Below are 17405 nucleotides of genomic sequence, written 5' to 3' on the forward strand. Positions count from 1 at the left end.
GCCGGCCTGCCCCTGCATCTCCCCGCCCCGCGGGGACACTGAGGCACTGAAAGGAGGCGTAGTCCCCGGTGGCCTGAGCTCAGCAAAGGCTGCGAGAGACTGTTGAGGAGGCCCTCGGCCTCTCCCCGCGTCCCCCAACTTTACGACCTGTGCGTCTGGGTGCACCGATCCCCGAAACAGCTGGAACTGGGGGGGCTGAGACCCCCCAATGCTGGCTTAGCTTTACCACTCCTCTTGCCTCAAATCTCCACGCCGAAATTGTCAAGCAGTGCTTTGAGACAGAGATGGGAGCGTCGAATTGAGGGTGTGTGGGGAGGAGGCGATAGTGGTAGTGCCTGAGTCCCAAGGACTGTCGTTAACCCGGGCAGTGAAAAAGGAAGGATGGGAAAGGGTAATCTCGGCAGACTCAGAACTTACAGGCACTTCCTGCATAGAGGAGGAGAAGAGGAGGAAGGGGTTGGGGAGAGGCTGGAATGGGTGAGAAAAGAGTGTTTAGGGGAAAGTGCAGGACAGGGGACCCTCCTGGGAGGCTGGGGGCCAGGTCCTCAGATATAGCACGTCCCGTCACCCTTCTTGACGAGATCCAGTGGCTGTCAAGGACCATTCTCAGATGTGAATAGATACACCATAAAACACCTGCATGTTCTGTGTGCACACAAATATCTAGGAAAGTCATCCTTGACTCTGCCCCCTCCCGCACCTCTCACATCCAGTCACCAAGTCCTGGCTATAAGAAAAACTCAAACCTATTACCGTGGAGTGGAGTCAATTCAGACTCATAGCGACCCCACGTGTTTCCGAGTAAAATTGCACATAGGGTTTTCAATGGCTGTAATCTTTACAGAGGAGCCCTGGTGGAACAGTGCTTAACAGCTTGGCTGCTAACCAAAAGGTTGGCGGTTTGAACCCATTCAGCAGCTACATGAGAGAAAGACCTGGCTGATATGCTCCTGTAAAGACTACAGCCAAGAAAATTCTATGGGACAGTTATACTCCGTCACACAGGGTCCCTAAGAGTCTAAATCAACTCGACAGCACCTAACAATAACAACAATAGTCTTTACGGGAAGTAGATGGACAAACTTTTCTTTCTAGTCCGTCTTAACCTGGAAGCTCCACTGAAACCTGTTCAGCGTAACCTGCAAGCCTCCACTGCCAGGCAGATGTAAATGGCTAATTTACCAAGAACTGCTTGGCTTTAAGCCTCTATTTCATTCTGTGTGTGGTGTGTGGTGTTGTGTGTCCTGAGTCGATTCCAACTCACAGCAACATTGTAAGACAGAGTAGAACTGCCCCATAGGGTTTTCTAGGCTATAACCTTTACAGGAGCAGATTGCCAGGCCTTCTCTCCCATGGAGCCACGGTGGGTTCTAACCGCTGACTTTTTGTTAGCAGCTGATGGCTTAACCATTGCGCTACCAAGACTTCATATTGTCTTATTCTGTCTGTAGCCAGGGTCATCTTTCTAACATACAAATATTCCCTTATGTGGCTCTTTGGGTCAAGTCCAGACCCCTTACATAGCTGATTAGCCTTTATCAGCTTCCACTCTCTGTGCTTCAGCCACACACAGTTTTCAGTACCTCAGAAGTGTGGTTAATCTTTCATGCTTCTAGGCCCCTTTCCTTAACACTTTTCCTCTCTTCACCTGGCTAACTCCAATTCACCCTTCAGTTTCTTTCCCTTAGTCATCCCTTCTTCCAGGAAGCTTTGATTGGTTTATACGCACTCTTTTGTCTCCTATAACATCCAGTACTTTATCAAAATGCTCATGACTCTTAATGTTAGTTGCGTTTGTGAGGCAAAGAGCTGGGTCTGGCTTTTTCATGGTTGTATGCCTGAGCACTGTGTGCTGGCCACAAAGTAGGTGCTCTCTGAGCATATGTTGAATTGAAGAATGTTCCTCAGGTCCATTGCACATCTCAAAAAAACTGTGTTCCCAAGAAGAATCAGAGTAGATCAGAGAAAGGTGGGGTGAGGGGGGAGTCTTCAGGATTTTGAAAGACCACTTTCCTGGGTTGTCTAGCCCTATTCCTCAGGATAGAAAGTATGATCAGGACCCCATCACTACAGTTTCTCTTTACTTAAAAACAGTAATATATTTCACATATCAGATTCCAGGTTATCTTCTTTATAAAGGGGCATTTCCTGGGGATGACCAGGGTCTTAATTCAATGCTAACCTATGAGACAACTCCCGCCCCCCAGGGTGGGTTCGTTTGTTCCAAGATCAGGCCTTCAATCTTGAGGCCCCTTCCCTCCACTTTTCTCTTTGTTCCTTGCATTCTAACTCCTTCCTCCTCCTCCTTATAGCCCTTCTTTTTCTGATCTGCTTCCTCTGCAAGTACTGTGTTATCTTGGGGTTCAAATGTCAATTAAGGAAACTGAGGTTCAGAGAAGAGGGAAGCCAGAGCCAGTATGAGGAGTCATACCTTGTGCTCCATGCTGGAAGAGGGGACAAGGAGATCTAGCAGAGAGGGAGGGAGGTTGAAGTATGCATGTATGAGCAAATGTGCATACGTGTACACAGAGACAGCTGGCTTCTTAAAAGCTTCCCCTCTTCCCTAACTGTATCCTCAGCTTTGCCTCCCAGAATTGAATCCTTCCTCTTCCCCAAGCTGCCTAAGCCTAGACTCTGAATGCTGGGTCAAGGCACTAGGCAGTATCCAAATTCTGAGGCCATAACTGAATCTCCCCCCATGACTCTCCTCTAAGGGTCAAGTTTCCCTGAGGCCTGGTCACCAGCCCCTTTGCTCTTGAAGAAGTCTACCAGATTAGCAGCTGTCCCTCTGGGTCTCTTATCTGTATCCCCACCACCTCTGGTTTCCCCTATGTCTCTCTTCTTGTCATTCTGTTCCTCTGTCTCTTGGTACCTTTTTCTTTCCTGTTCCTTCTGTGTTCTTTGTCACTACAGTCTCCACTGGAGGCAAGGGCTGGGCCTAGGTGCGTGGGGGAGTAGTAGCCAAACAAGGGGCCCGGGACATGAGCGCGACTTTCCAAGCTTCTCTTCCAGGCCCCTGTGGTTGGGGAGCTCCACAGAGGGAGAGATGAGTCAGCAGGGCCGCAGAGCAGGGGGGGCCTGGGTGGATGTGGGGATGCTGGGGTTCCCCAGGGCCAGGGTGTTCTCTGGGTCCATCTGGGTCTCAGAATTCTGGTGAGTGTGGAGAGTAAGGGATCAGTGAGTCCCTCAAAAGTAAACTGGAGGTTCGTATACTCGTAGGAGTCATAGGTTGCAACTGGTAGGAGTGACAGTGCTCCCCACATCACCCTCATCCCCAGATTCTTATAGAGAGAGGGGTTTCTAAATGACCCCTAGGAGACCTCAGGATCTCTAGAACTGTAAAGTTGTGATGATAGGCCTGTGTATATATATGTGACATTTGCCGTATCTGTAAATGTGTGTATTGATGACAGTCTGCGTGTGTCCACATGGGGGGTATTCTGGATGACTGTGAATCTGTATGCATGTACATATACTAGTGTGTGCATTTTCATTATTGGGGGTTAGGGTAAGTGTCTTAGTGTAAGCCTTATCTGTATATGTATATATCAGTGTGTGTTAAGATGGATGCCTGCATAGTACATATATACGTGTGTGTGTGAATTATGTAACCCAGTGTGTGTGCAAGTATGTGTCTGAAAGTATGTTATCTACTAGGTGTATATACAGTCAGTATGTGACAATCTTTGTATTTCAGGAGCTTTATTCCTTGTGCAAGGAGCCCTGGCAGCACACTGGTGAAGAGCTCGGCTGCTAACAAAAATGGTCGGCGGTGGTTTGAACCCACCAACTGCCCGATAGGAGAAAGATGTGGCACTTTGCTTCCATAAAGACTGTTGTTACGTGCCATAGAGTCAGTTCTAACTCATAGCAACCCTATGACAACAGAACAAAATACTGCCCAGTCCTGTGCCATCCTCACAATTGATGCTTATGCTTGAGCCCATCTTTGCAGCCACTGTGTCAACCCATCTTGTTGAGGGTCTGTGCCCATCTGCCTGTAAAGATTACAGCCTTGGAAACCATATGGGGCGGTTCTACACTGTCCTATAGGGTCACTATGAGTTAGATTTGACTCGACAGCAACGGGTTCTGCTTTTGGATTTTTTTATGCCTTGTTCACTGGTGATTCTCTTCAGGTAGCCAAGCCTTCTACAGTAATAGCAAAGGGAAAGGTTCAGAGTCCCTTTGGATTAAGAGTATCAGAGTATGTCTAGCCCAGGAGGGTGAGCAGAGGGTAGTCAGTGTGGAAGGAGATAGCTTCCTGAGGAATAGGGGAATAGAGGTCTTCCACTCTCCCCAGCTTTCATGCTCTCTCCATTCCCACTGATCTTTCCCAAAAGATCCAAAGCCACTAGAGAGAGCTGAAGCAGATTCCAGATTCATCCCTCTGTAACCTAGAAATCCCACCCTAATTCTCCTAGGGGAGGGAGGGAAGGGAGCGGTCCCTTGTGGTTCAGCCCAGTCCTGGGGTTGGCAGATCAGAAAAGCACCATCCCACCCCTTCCTACAGGGGCATCCATCTCTGGGAGCTCAGCGTCTGGGTGGCCATGGGTGGAGGCTGAGGGGCCCCCAGGGTGGTGGGGGGTGGTGGATAGAAACCAGATGCCTAGGGGGTTTATACTGGAAGGACCAGAGCCGCAGCCTCAACCCGCCCCTGCCACATGGCGCCTCTGCCTGGGCTGCCCCACCCCCTGGGAGGCTGGGCAGAGGAAGTTCTGCGAGGGTGGAAACAGGTCCTTGGTCAGGGCTTCCAGTTGCTGCCCCCAGCCCCTGAGAGCGCTGGGAAGGGCATGGGGGGCTGAACCCAAGAGTACCAGGGGCTTGGCCGGGCCGCAGGACTCTCTTGAAAAAGAGTATAGAAGTCAGAATCCTATGGAGTCCTAAGGATAGCAAGCCTGAGGAAGGCAGCTGGGGGATTCAGGCAGACCCTCTGCCCGGCTTTGGCACAGACCTTCGGGCAGGGGTTCTGTGCCCAGGGACTATATTACTGGGATTGACATCAGGGGCCCTGACTTACATTGACCTGCTCCTCCTTTCCCTTCCCTGACACTCTGGGATTTGAACACTTCTGCCCCTTCCCTGGTAGGATTACAGATTAAGCCCACAGTGGAGTGGAAAAGGTTGACCCCCTCTCCCTCAGTCTCCTCTCCCCCAGCTCTGTCTTTCCCTTCATCCCCTCTCTTTTTCCCTTTCATTCTCCTCCTTTCTTCCCCAATCTGATTTAAGCCCCATCTCTTTCTCTCACCTGCCATTTCTTCTCTAGATTCTAAATTTATTTCCTCTGCCTCAGTTTCCTGCCTGATCTAACTGGTCTCAGATTTTTCTGCTGGTGGTGCAGTAATTTCTTCAAAGCCTCCCATTCTTCCCAACTTCTGAGTTGGGGACCCCAGGAGTCCATCTGGCACCTCAGGCTCAGGTTTCTCCCCCACCAGGGGGAGACTGTGAGGTCACTGGGACACCCCACCACTGGCACTTCCTCTTGGGCAGACGGGTGGGGTGGCCCTTGTAATCATCGGACACAATTATGCGCTATTTATACCCCATCCCCGCCCCCCCACCTGCCAGGCTGCTTAACCCTCCACCTCCTCCAGACCTGACCATGCCTCCAGCTATTTTCCCTGTCCTTCTAAGCCATTGTCTCCTCATCTTTGTTCCTCTGGGCTGCTTCTTTTCCTTTTTAGGTTTTTCTGCTCCTGCTTTATAAAGCCACATCTCTGATTATCTGTTTACTCTTCCTATACTGTCTTTCCTATACTCCATACCTTCTCGTCTTGGAATGTTACAGTTGCTCTGTCTGTCTGTCTTTCTATATTTCTTCTCTTGCTTCTTTCTCTTTGTCTGCCAGCCACCCTGGTTCCCTAGCCCTTTCCCCAAAAGTTGGGTTCACAGGATTCCTTGGGGTGAAATCAAATGGGGCTGGAATCCAGAACTCCTGGGTCCTGCCCTGAACTATGCTTCTGTCTGCCGGTTAAACTGAGACTGCTGTGTAACTCTCCCTGGACCTCCAGCTGTTTCTACTCCCTCCCCACTTTTTCCTTGGAGAGTTAAGAGAGCAAAAGAAGCATGGAAGTGGGCACTCAGTTGTGGTCGAAAGAGAAAGTGAGGGGACTCTGTTGGGGAGTAAGGGAGATGGGAAAGGACAGGGTTTCATTCCTGTGAGGGGCAGGGCTGGGAGGGGGCCAGAGGTGTGTGCCGGGGAATAACTTGTGAAACAACCCCAGCTGGCTGGGCTCCTCTGTGGGAGAGATGCTGGTTCTACCACTTGGCTACCTAGCCCTTTCTCTCCCATAAACTTACCCCAGAGCCCAGGTTTCAGTTAATAGATTTTTTGGATTTCTCTCTCCCAATCTGGCTGAACTTCCTTTTCTTCTCCCCATTTTGGTGGGAAGTCAAAGTTGGGAAGTCCTGCCTAAGCTCTAACTTCAATTCTTCCTGCTGCGGAGGGAACTGATGTATGGCAATGAGAAAAGAAATCAGGAGCTCCTTCCCCTGAAAGCATGATCATTCCTGAAAAGACCTACCCACCAAAGGATGGAGATCAGATCTGTGGCCAAGAGGGACCCAGGGATGGTAACTAGCAAGGAATGATGGAGGCTAGGGCATTTCTTTTTTGGGGGTTGATCCAAAGGGGCTAGGCTGAGGCATGAATGCATTGATCCAGTTACCTTCTATCCCTGCCTACCCTTACTCCTGCCTGCCTTAAATTTTCTTGGAATTGAAAGATCCAGGTTCTGCCCCACAAAGTGAGGTAGACCTAAGACATTATTTCCCAGAAGTGAAATTGAGGCACTGGGAGGAAGACTGGGGAATATCCCTTAGACTGTGCCAAGCCCCCTTCCTACTCTCCGCCAGTTCCCTTCAGGCCTTGCTCTGGAACCTACCTCAGTAACCCTGAGAATTTGGGCAGCAGAAGCCACCACCCCACACAGCACGCGTGTGTGTGCGCGCGCGCACACACACACACACACACACACACACACATACTGCTCTCTCCATCAAGAGGTGGGTGACTGGGGAAGTAAGCATCTCTGTGGCCAACTTGGGTGTGTGTGTGCCTCCAGCCTTGTCACTGTGTTCATTTGTGGGTGAGTTTGTCTGTGTTCATTCATGATAGTGGCTGTACCCGTGTGCGTAGTACTGTGCATGTGTACGTGTGCGTGTATCATCCCTGTGTTTGTCCATGAGTGTGTATGTCAGTGTGTTCCAGTCTCTCTGTGTGAGTGTCGTCCCCAATCCCCCATCCCCCCCCCCAGATCTCTAATTAGTGGTTTGGGGTTTGTTCCTTTTCCCTCCTGTTCCTTTCCTCAGCAGCGGTAGCGGCAGCGGCAGCAGCAGCCTCAGCAGTAGCAGCCTCAGCAGCAGCAGCAGCAGCCGCGGAGCAGCAGCAAGGACTCTGGAGTCAGAGTAGGATCTTAGACTCGGAGCCTGAGTGGGAACAGGAGTGGAGCTGGCCTGGGAGAGGAGCAGATCCTTCCTGGGACCCACAGGCCACCCCTTGCCTGCACCCTCACTGCCAGACCTCCAGAGAGGAGAGACCCAGGACACCCAGCCCCAGACTCTCCCCAGGTATATGATACCACAGATGCCTATGGGAGTGCTGGGGGTGTGTAGGTCACCTGGGTCCACTATTCCTTTAACCTTTCCCCTCTCAGGACCCCCTAAGGGAACTCTGACAACTTGCCCATGTTCCTATTCCCCCTTCTGGTCTCCCATCCCTTCCCTGGGTGCCCCTTTTTCTCCTCTCCCTCCCAGATCCCTTCTTGGGGAGCTCAGCAAATGGAGCAGGAAATTTGGACCCTCTGCCTCCCTCTCTCGCCCTCCTCATTGGATCCTGGATCCGGAGCCTTCTCCGCTGGGAAAGCTGTAATTAGAGGGTGGATCCCTACAGACAGAGAGCAGCCCCCCCCACCCCCCACTCCCTAGTCCCTTCTAACTTTAGATCTCTTCTCTCCCATTCTCCCTCCCTCTCCCCTCTCCCTCTTTCTCCGGCTCGGCTGTCTCCATCTGCCTGGCTCCTTGGGACCCGTTCCCCAGCCTCAGGATGGCGTCCTCCCTGCTTGAGGTAACTGCCCCTTCCTCTCCACAGGAAACCAGCGACAATCTTAAAGCCTCATCCCTGCCCACCCAACCCCCAACTCACACAGACTGTAGCTGTGGTGCTTGTCACTTCCAGGGGTCCCTCTGACTAAGAGAGAGGAGATGGTTCAGAGGAGGGGAAAGCAGAGGAAAGAGGAGCAGAGAACAGGAGAAGGGGGAGGAGAGAGCAGGACCAAGGATCAGAGAGCAGCCAAAGGCAGGTGAGAGAGGATTAAGTCAGAAGGCGTGGACCCCTAGGGTCAGCCAAGCACTCCAACTCAGAGGAGTGGAAAAGGGATGGAGAAAGGATGGGGAGTGGGGAGAGAGGAGTGGGAGATAGATGAGCTGGTAGCAGACTGGGGGAGAGACACAGGACAGAGAGGATGGGTTGGGTGGGCATGGAGTAGGAGATGGATATAGTTCTTTGGGGGTGCCATCTCCTGGGACTCCTAGCCTTAGCAGCATCTCCTCTGGTCTGGTCTGTATGTGGGCAGGGGGCTGGGCCTCTGGGCTAGTGTGTGTAGGAGAGGAGGTGGGCTATGAAAGAAGGAAGAAGGGCAGTCCTGTGCATGTGGGGGAGCTGACCAGGGGAACTAAGCCCAGGCCCGAGAAGGAAACAAGGGGGAGGGACAGGGTCTGAGGCCGCCTGCCCGGCTCACAAATATTTAGCTTTCAGCCAAAGACAAACTCAGCTCTATTTTGGGAGTGGGAGGCTCCAGGGCAGACTGCACGACTTCCCCTCCAGGCTAGGACCCCAGCATCCCTTGCCTCTGGCACTGGGGATGGAGGGAACTAGGGTATCACAGGGGTTCAGGGTTTGGATCCTTGAGAAATCACTGACTGCCAAGGTTTCTGGGGGACCCACAGTGCATAGCTGAAGGAGGCCTGGAGAGCAGCATCCTGCTGGAATTGGGTAACTCCAATCTGTTTTAATGTCCTGAGTGCTCCCTGCTTCTGGGTCACTGACTGTTTCTCTGTCTCTATCTCTGTCCTGCTTTCTAGGTCCCCCTGCAGGAATTTGGGGCCAAGCACCATGTCTGAATGCCAGTCCCCTTCAGTAGCCTTAAAACTTTCCCACTCTTGGACCCCTCTAAAGCCTCCATCTCTGCTCCTAGTGCCCTAGCTCAGGTCCCAGGGGTGATGGGCCAAACAGGAAGCAGGCTCATTCACCTGTGGAAGACAGTGTGTGCGAGATGGGGGTGAGAGTCTTTTAACGCCTGTATTCACTGGCCTGAGTGTATGCGTTAGAGTGTAAACCAATGCACCTGCATGTGGCTGGCTTACTGAGAGTACAGGTGTGCGTGTGTGCAAGTTGTGCTGAGTGTCTGCTAGCCTACGCGAGGAGGAGTGGTGTATTTATAGGAATGTCAGAGTGAGTTTGTGACTGAGTTTGAGTGAATGGCATGCAAGCCAATAGGGTGGGTACCATGCCCCCTGTCACTGCTCTGTATCCAGTCAGAGCCTTCCAGGTATTGTACTCTACTCCCAGCAGCAATGGGGGCAGATTGCCCACACTGCCATCTCCCCAGTGAGCTTTATATCAAGTCATCATTGAAACACTGTGGTCCTGAGGAAGCCAGAGGAATAGATGCATGGAAATCCTGGGTCTACCCAGGGCAGGGGCAGTGCCAGTAGGGGTGGGCATCATGCCAGAGTTGCCAGCGTGGCACTAGTGCCTGGGGGATGGGCTGGCCCAGGGACCTGCAAGAGAGATATGGGATAGGGATAGCACTTGGCAAGAGGAGTGTGTGAAGGAAACTGGGCTTACCTGTCCCCTCGCTCCCTGTGAGCCAGAGATGCCGCCGTCTCTTTCACCTAGCTTTTGGTGACCTGGGCCCTAAACCACCTCTACTACCACCAGCAGGAATCCTTCTGCCTGGTATGGGCAGGATCTCTGGCAGTGGGAAGAACTTGGGGTTCAGAAAAGGGAGCAGTTGCTGCTTGATGGGAGGCTCACCTGAGCTGGGTGAGTCACTGAGGAACAGGGCGGAGGGAGAAGTAGGGAGCTAGGTGGGACTGGAGAATTGGGAAACTGGGAGAAGTAAGAAACGAGAGGAGGCTAAGAAAGATGAGAAATGAAAACTGGGGCCTTGGGTCCGCAGAACCTATGGCCCATCAGTCCTCAGATGTACAGTGAGCCTTTCCAGTGGGAGGTCAGGCTGGGCACCAAGACTCCCTGGAAAGAGGGGACCCCCTTCCTCTACTTCACACCTGGATCTCTTAGCTTCCTACCTTGTTCTTTCTCCAGAGACTCACCCCTTCAGTACTTTAAGCATTAAAAAAAAAAGGATGATGGGGTGGAGGTGGTGGGGGGAAACAACTGGAAGGCTGGCCTCCTGGGTCCTGGAAAGATAAAACATTTGGTCAGGTATGGTAGAGCACACTCAGAACCCTTAACCAGGACCCCCTGCCCAATTCTCAGGTAAGAGCAATTAGCAAGAGAAGAAAACTGAGACAGTGGCGAATCTTAGCCTCATGCCCAGCTCTTGGCCTCTAGAACTGCCTGAAGAGTGGGTCTAGTCCCTTGCTTCCTTTTCCCTGCCCTCAGGGGTCATGCAGGCCTCCCTTCCCAGGGCTGGGGTCTCCTGTTGGCCTGGGGCTGGCTGCCTTCTTTCACCCCTCCTTCTCTCCCCAGCTCCCCACAGCTGGGTGGGGTCCCTGGGCTTGGCTGAGGCCCCTGTGGCCACAGTGTGAGGGCCGGGCGGGGGGACGGCGTCGGCGTTTTTAAAAATAAACCGACCGCAGGGAAACCAACGGAGCCGGGCTGGGCTGGGCAGAGGAGGAGGGGGTGGTCAGGGGGAGAAGGAGGGAGGAGTGGCCTGGTCTGGGGGTTTTCTGGGGACTAGCACTGCGGTGATTTTCTCTTAGGTAGGAAGTCAGCCTGCTTCCTCCCTCTTCCCTTCCTATTCTCCCCTTCCTTTTGCATTCTCTCTGTTTTCCTTGGCTTTCCTGTCCCAGTCTCTTCTGTCACCTCTCCTTCTTTGTTTATTCTGCTTTTCCTCTCTCTTCCTCCCTTTTGTCTTTTTTACCTTTCTGCTTTTTTGGGTCCCTGCCCATTTCAGTCTTTTAATATCAGTTTTCACTCTCTGTTCTCCTTTTCTCCATCCCTATGGGCCTCTTATGTCACCCTGCACAGGGTCCTTTGCTCTCCATATCTTTGGGTCTCTGCCTCTCTCCTTCGAACTCCATGTTTCTATGTCTTTCTGCTAGGATTTGACTCCTGCCCCACCAGCTACCCTGCCTTAACCCAGCCTCTGCTTGGAAGATCAGAGGCTCCAGGGAAACTCTGACTGGGAGGGACCCTGGGGGTTTATTGTGGCCAGATTTTGAAGAGGCTTTTGGCGTCTCAAATTTGGGAACTCATGGAGCCAGCAGGACCTCAAAGAGAGGTAATTGGAGGAGGGGGGACAGCAGGTTTGCACTTGTGGAGCAGTGCGCCCACCCCTCACAGCAACCCTGAGACCCCAGACCTACCTCTAGGATTAAAATTACACACATGCACATCCCCAATGCTAGGAGCTACCAGGTAGGGGCTGGGAACCCCGCATTATTAGATGCTTTCTCGCCTCACTAGGAAGGCATCAGGCAAGGTCCCTGGTGGTGCAAACAGTTTGCGCTTGACTACTAACTGAGAGATTGGTGATTTGAACTCACCCAGAGGCGCCCGTGGAAGAAAGTTCAGGCAGTCTGCTTCTGTAAAGATCACAGCCAAGAAAACCCTGTGGAACTCAGTTCTACTCTGTAACACATGGGGTCAACATGAGCCGGAATCATCTCAATGGCAATGGGTATTTTTTGTTTTTAACCAGGGAACTGCACAAGGTCAGCTTTTGGGGGCATATCTTTTGGGGGGAATTCTCAGTAATGGATGCCTATTTATGCCAGGGATTCTGGAAGGCATCTCCTCCTGGGAGGTCCTGAGGCTGACCCAGGGAGGGTACCTTAAGCTCTTAAGCAGTGGTGATCTTTAGAATGGTTTGACCCACCCCGTCCCTGGTAGCAGCAGCAAGGTGCGCATTAAGAAGATACCTGTGTGTTTCTAAAAGACCTCATGCTGCACATATACATACTTTCTCTTACTGTGCTAGAAGAGTGAAGAGACACCAGCTTTGTGGACTGCATGTTAGGGGACACTGAGGTATGGAGGAGGAGGTGACTGTTGACCAGCTGTGAGCTTTGGAAGGGCTTGAGGGCCTCAGGCTCTTCTCACCCTCCCAAAGGGGTACCAGCTGGCTCCACAAAACAGGAGGTGCCCACTGCCCGCTTGAAAGACATTCTTGCCTCAGCCGCAGTCCTGGTTTGGCGGCAGCCCTGTTCCCTCTCAATGTCCCAGTGTCTCTGCCATTGACCCAGGGTTCCTGCCAAGAGATTCCTTACCAGGGACATGAGGACTGACCTCAGGGAGACCAGGCCACTGCCTTAATCAGGGGCTGAAGCAGAGACAGGAAGTGGAATATGGGGTGAGATCAGAAAGATCTGGAATGGGGGCAAAATCCAGCCCCAATACTTTCACCTCAAGCTGCTTTTTGAGCATCAACTTTCCTTTCCAAGCCCCTGCCCATGACCTCTGCTCTAAAACCACTTCCAGGGGTCAAGTTCTCTAATTCTTACCTCTCTTGGGTGCTGCCTCTTTTCCAGCTCTTCTCATAGCTATTTAAGAATAATCTCCTGTTCCTAAGATGCCCCATGCACACCCCTAGTAACCCCACAATGATCTCTGCTTCATGCCTCCTGGGGTGGAGGACTGGGATGCAGACCTGGTCTTTGCTCTCCTTCCATAACTCCATCCTGACTCTTCAGCTGCTCCTCACGGACCCCTCTAATTCCTTTGACTGTCAGCTCTCCCCTGGCCTCTTTATTCTGTCCTCCATGAGTCTAGGGCTCAGCCCCAGAGCTTTGCCCTTCATTCTGCACCTCTCTTCCTCTCCCTCTAAGCAGTGCTCCCTTCTCCCAACAGGAGGAAGCTCACTATGGCTCCAGCCCCCTGGCCATGCTGACAGCAGCGTGAAGCAAATTTGGTGGCTCCAGCCCTCTGCGGGACTCAACAACACTGGGCAAAGTAGGAGCAAAGAAGCCATATTCTGTGGGCAGTGAACTTTCAGCCCCCAAAACCATGGCGGATGCCTACCCAGCCCCTTTTTCAAGCACCAATGGGCTCCTCTCACCTGCAGGCAGTCCTCCAGCGCCCACCTCGGGCTATGCAAATGACTACCCTCCCTTTTCCCACTCATTTCCTGGGCCTACAGGCACCCAGGACCCTGGGCTACTAGTGCCCAAAGGGCACAGCTCTTCTGACTGCCTACCCAGTGTCTACACCTCCCTGGACATGGCACACCCCTACGGCTCCTGGTACAAGACGGGCATCCATGCAGGCATCTCACCTGGCCCAGGCAATGCTCCCACCCCTTGGTGGGACATGCACCCTGGGGGCAACTGGTTAGGTGGTGGTCAGGGCCAGGGTGATGGGCTTCAAGGGACACTGCCCACAGGCCCTGCTCAGCCTCCACTGAACCCCCAGCTGCCCACCTACCCATCTGACTTTGCCCCCCTTAATCCAGCCCCATACCCAGCTCCCCACCTCCTACAACCAGGGCCCCAGCATGTCCTGCCTCAAGATGTCTATAAACCCAAGGCAGTGGGCAATAGTGGGCAGTTGGAGGGGAGTGGTGGAGCCAAACCCCCGAGGGGTGCAGGCACAGGGGGCAGTGGTGGATATGGGGGCAGTGGGGCAGGGCGCTCCTCTTGTGACTGCCCCAACTGCCAAGAGCTAGAGCGCCTGGGGGCAGCTGCGGCAGGGCTGCGGAAGAAGCCCATCCACAGTTGCCACATTCCCGGTTGTGGCAAAGTGTATGGCAAGGCCTCACACCTGAAGGCCCACTTGCGCTGGCACACGGGTGAGAGGCCCTTCGTCTGCAACTGGCTCTTCTGCGGCAAGAGGTTCACCCGTTCAGATGAGCTGGAGCGCCATGTACGCACTCACACCAGGGAGAAGAAGTTCACCTGCTTGCTCTGCTCCAAGCGTTTTACCCGAAGTGACCACCTGAGCAAACACCAGCGCACCCATGGCGAGCCAGGCCCTGGCCCCCCTCCCAATGGCCCTAAGGAGCTCGGGGAGACCCGCAGCACGGGGGAAGAGGAGGCCAGTCAGACCCCCAGACCTTCCACCTCACCTGCACCCCCAGAGAAAGCCCCTGGAGGCAGCCCTGAGCAGAGCAACCTGCTGGAGATCTGAGCTGGGTGGAGGTTCTCCACCTCAGAGCTGTCCTGCCAGCCTCTCCTGGCTCCTCGACCACTGCTTGCCCCTCACCTCTTTGTCCCATGCATGCTGCCCCTTGGGGTTTTCTTCAGTGTCTCCCCTGGCCATTCTGGGCCTGAGTATCTCCCTGCACGCTGCCTCATCTCACCTCCTCCCTTAACCGTAATCCTGGCTTTTAGCAAACTCTCATCCAGGCCCTCACCTTGTGCCTGGTTCCTGCACTCTTGCTTCCTAAGCTCTTCCCTCACCCCAGCTCACAGCTTCTCTCACCCCTGCTCTTGCCACACCACCTCATTTTCCTTCCGTTTGGGCTCCCAACTCTTTATCTCTCCATCTCACTAACTCCTTGACATGCATCCCTTCTGCTCTCCAAGCTTATTTATCTCCATTCCTCAACTTCCAGGCTCCAGTCTCCCCAACTTCTTACTCCACTGCTTTCCACTCTCCAGAGCTTTCTTCCTTTCTATAAACACAATAATAATGATAATAATTTATTGCCCCCTGGTGGCCCTTCATTAGGAACCAGAATTAGGGGGACTGGGGTTAGTGACCTGGCAGGGAGCAGGGTGCCAAGATGGGGGCAGACCAGCGGGGATCTGATCCCAAAGATGGGGTGACCCCAGGGTCAGGGAGGCTGCCCCCAGGCCTGTGTATTTAACCCCTATGTACCAAGAGTAATGAATAATAATAATAATAATTCTATTTATCTAAGTTATGATGACAGGTCAGGTAGAGTGAACTGGGGAGGGAAGGAGGTCCATTTCTGCTAAGGAAATTCTAACCAAATGCATCTCTGCATAAACGAAGTGTTAGTGGAGATCTTGTTAATAGGATTTCTATAATCAGGGTCTCAGTTAACGGTGTTTTTCTTTTAATGGAGTCTGCTAGTAGGGTTAGTTAGCTAGATCTATGTTAAAGAGTTGATGGGGGTATCTCTCATTTAGGGGATCCCTAATATCCCCAACACCAGCCAGAAGCTGTGAAACCTCACATCCTATGGAAGGGAGAAGGACTGGAATGTACCCCAGCTCCCTTGACCCCAGAGCAGGTTCTTCCCACTGCTCCTCAGACCCCATGACCCCAGCAGGCTAATCCCCTGTTGTCATGGTTATAGAGAGCTTGAGGCTTCTATTTTAGACATGCTCTCTTGGGAAAGCCCACCTGACAGGAGGAGAACATTGATTTGGAGGTGCCTCTCCTGAAGAATGGGTGGGGAAAGCTTACTCTGGGATCAGATTCAAATAGATCAAGCATTTATTGAGTGCCTACTGTGAGTAAGGCACTGTGTTAGGCCTAGTGCCTAAAAACCGTAAGAAGAAATTATTGAGCTAGGAGGGCAGAGGTCCCCAAAGTGGATTTGTGGGTGTGTCCACAGGACCCCTACCTAGGACTTCTGATGCTCCCAACTCCACCTCCAGAGACTTTTAAAGCCGCTTCGTGCCTTTGAATGCCTTTCCTGTGACTTTGGATCCTCCTTTTCCCACCCCTGCTCCCTCAGGGCCCCAAGTTAAAGGGTTAAAGCCGCTGGAGCTTGGGGGAGAGGGTCATATTGTGGAAGGGAAGGGATCATGCCCTCATGGAGTCTTTTTTTAAAATTTAATAAATAAAAATTTGATTTGAAATATTGTACTGGTGAGAAAAGGGGAAGAGGAAGTGCGAAGGGTAGGCTACAGGATTTTTTCCTTAGCCAACTGGGGACTCCTCGTGGGCACTCTATTGTGCACGTTTGCAATTTCTGCTCTCTGTAAAATACTTTGCCAGGCCTTCCTACTGAGTTCAGTTTTTGACTGTTCGATGCCCTCTGCTCAGTTGAAAAGGTGGAGGCACAGAGTCCTTTCTTCCTAGGTCCCTTCTCAAACATTGCACCAAACGATCTTGGCCAGGGCAGTGCCCGGGCCCGAGCGCGGGAACCGCGGTTCGAGCGCGGACTATCGTGTGGTCCCAGCCCTGCTGCGGTGCGGCTCCCGGCGAGCGGACCCGGCCTGGCACGTTAACCCGCCCCCGGCCCGGGGCCTGCAATCAGTCGTGCCCGCCACGGAGTTAGTGGAGGAACAAAAGCCACTCTGTGGTGGCCATCCCTAAGCCACAATAGGGCTTTGTACCGCCCCCGCCGCCCAGGGCTCCCCCGCTGGGCTGAGGGGGGCTCACAGGCTGCCCTCCTTCCAACCCCCGGCCTGGGCTCGACTCCGGGCGGCGCCCTCGGTCGGATGGTCCACCTTGCCGGGACCCGAGAGGCGCTGGAGGCGCTGGAACCGGTGGGAGGTGGCTGGGGAGTCCGAGTCGGCCAGCTAGAAAGGTTCAGGCTACTAGTCCCCTCCTCACCCCGCTGCCACTCCCGTCCCCGCCCAGGTGCGAAATCTCCTGCCCTCGGGCAGGGCGCGGGGCTTCAAAGGCGCTTTGAAGAAATCAGAGTTCCGAGTTATTTAGTGAACTGGGGGCTGTGGCGGAAGAGAGGCTGGGGAGAGGGGGTTGGGACGGATAAGGGGCGGGGGCTGCCTTGGAGTCGGTCTGGGAGGGATGGCCCTAAGTGGAACCCCAGGCTCCCGCCCCCACCCCACGAAACGAGCTCCTTGGGAGCCCCCCACCCCACCCCACCCCACCCAGGGCCTGGCCCTTTCGCCTCCCGGTCCCCGCCTGTCCGGTGCCAGTTCCTGCCCGCCGCAGCCTTGCGGTCCTCCCCTCCCCGGCCCCTTTCATCTTTCCTAGACTCCGCTTGGGGTTTTTCTGGTTTCTGGGAGATAAAAACCGCCTCAAATAGCGGCGGCGCGCTGCCAGGACAAACAGGGCCGGGCGGGCCATGTGCGCTTGGTTACCGGCCCCGGGCCGGGGCGCCCGGCTCTCGGCGGTCCAGGGAAGGGGCGCGGGCCGAGCTCCAAGCACCCAGGCTCAGGCAATGCCTCCGGCCTTCCAAAGTGGGGGCCCTTTTTAGAAGTCTCGGTTTCCCGCGCAGGTCGTAGGGAGTGGCCTCGGTGGAGACCGCCCGCAAAGCGCCCTGAGCCCCGGCAGCTGTGGATCACACTCGCTGTGTCGCCGGGGCTGCTGCGCCCCCTGGTGAAGTTAGTCAGGAGCG

The 17405-nt window shown here is 53.6% G+C and overlaps 1 protein-coding gene across 1 annotated transcript; it reads left to right on the top strand.

The window, feature by feature from the left end:
* Nucleotides 1-8044: 8044 nt before the first annotated feature.
* On the top strand, nucleotides 8045-14398 carry SP7 (Sp7 transcription factor). The gene is given in 2 exon segments (XM_004373975.2): nucleotides 8045-8065; nucleotides 13037-14398. Coding segments are annotated over 2 exon segments (1296 nt in total). The 3' UTR covers nucleotides 14312-14398.
* Nucleotides 14399-17405: the final 3007 nt, after the last annotated feature.

This window comes from Trichechus manatus, unplaced genomic scaffold (genome assembly GCF_000243295.1).
Source record: "Trichechus manatus latirostris isolate Lorelei unplaced genomic scaffold, TriManLat1.0 scaffold00027, whole genome shotgun sequence".
In the NCBI taxonomy this organism is placed as follows: Eukaryota; Metazoa; Chordata; class Mammalia; order Sirenia; family Trichechidae; genus Trichechus; species Trichechus manatus.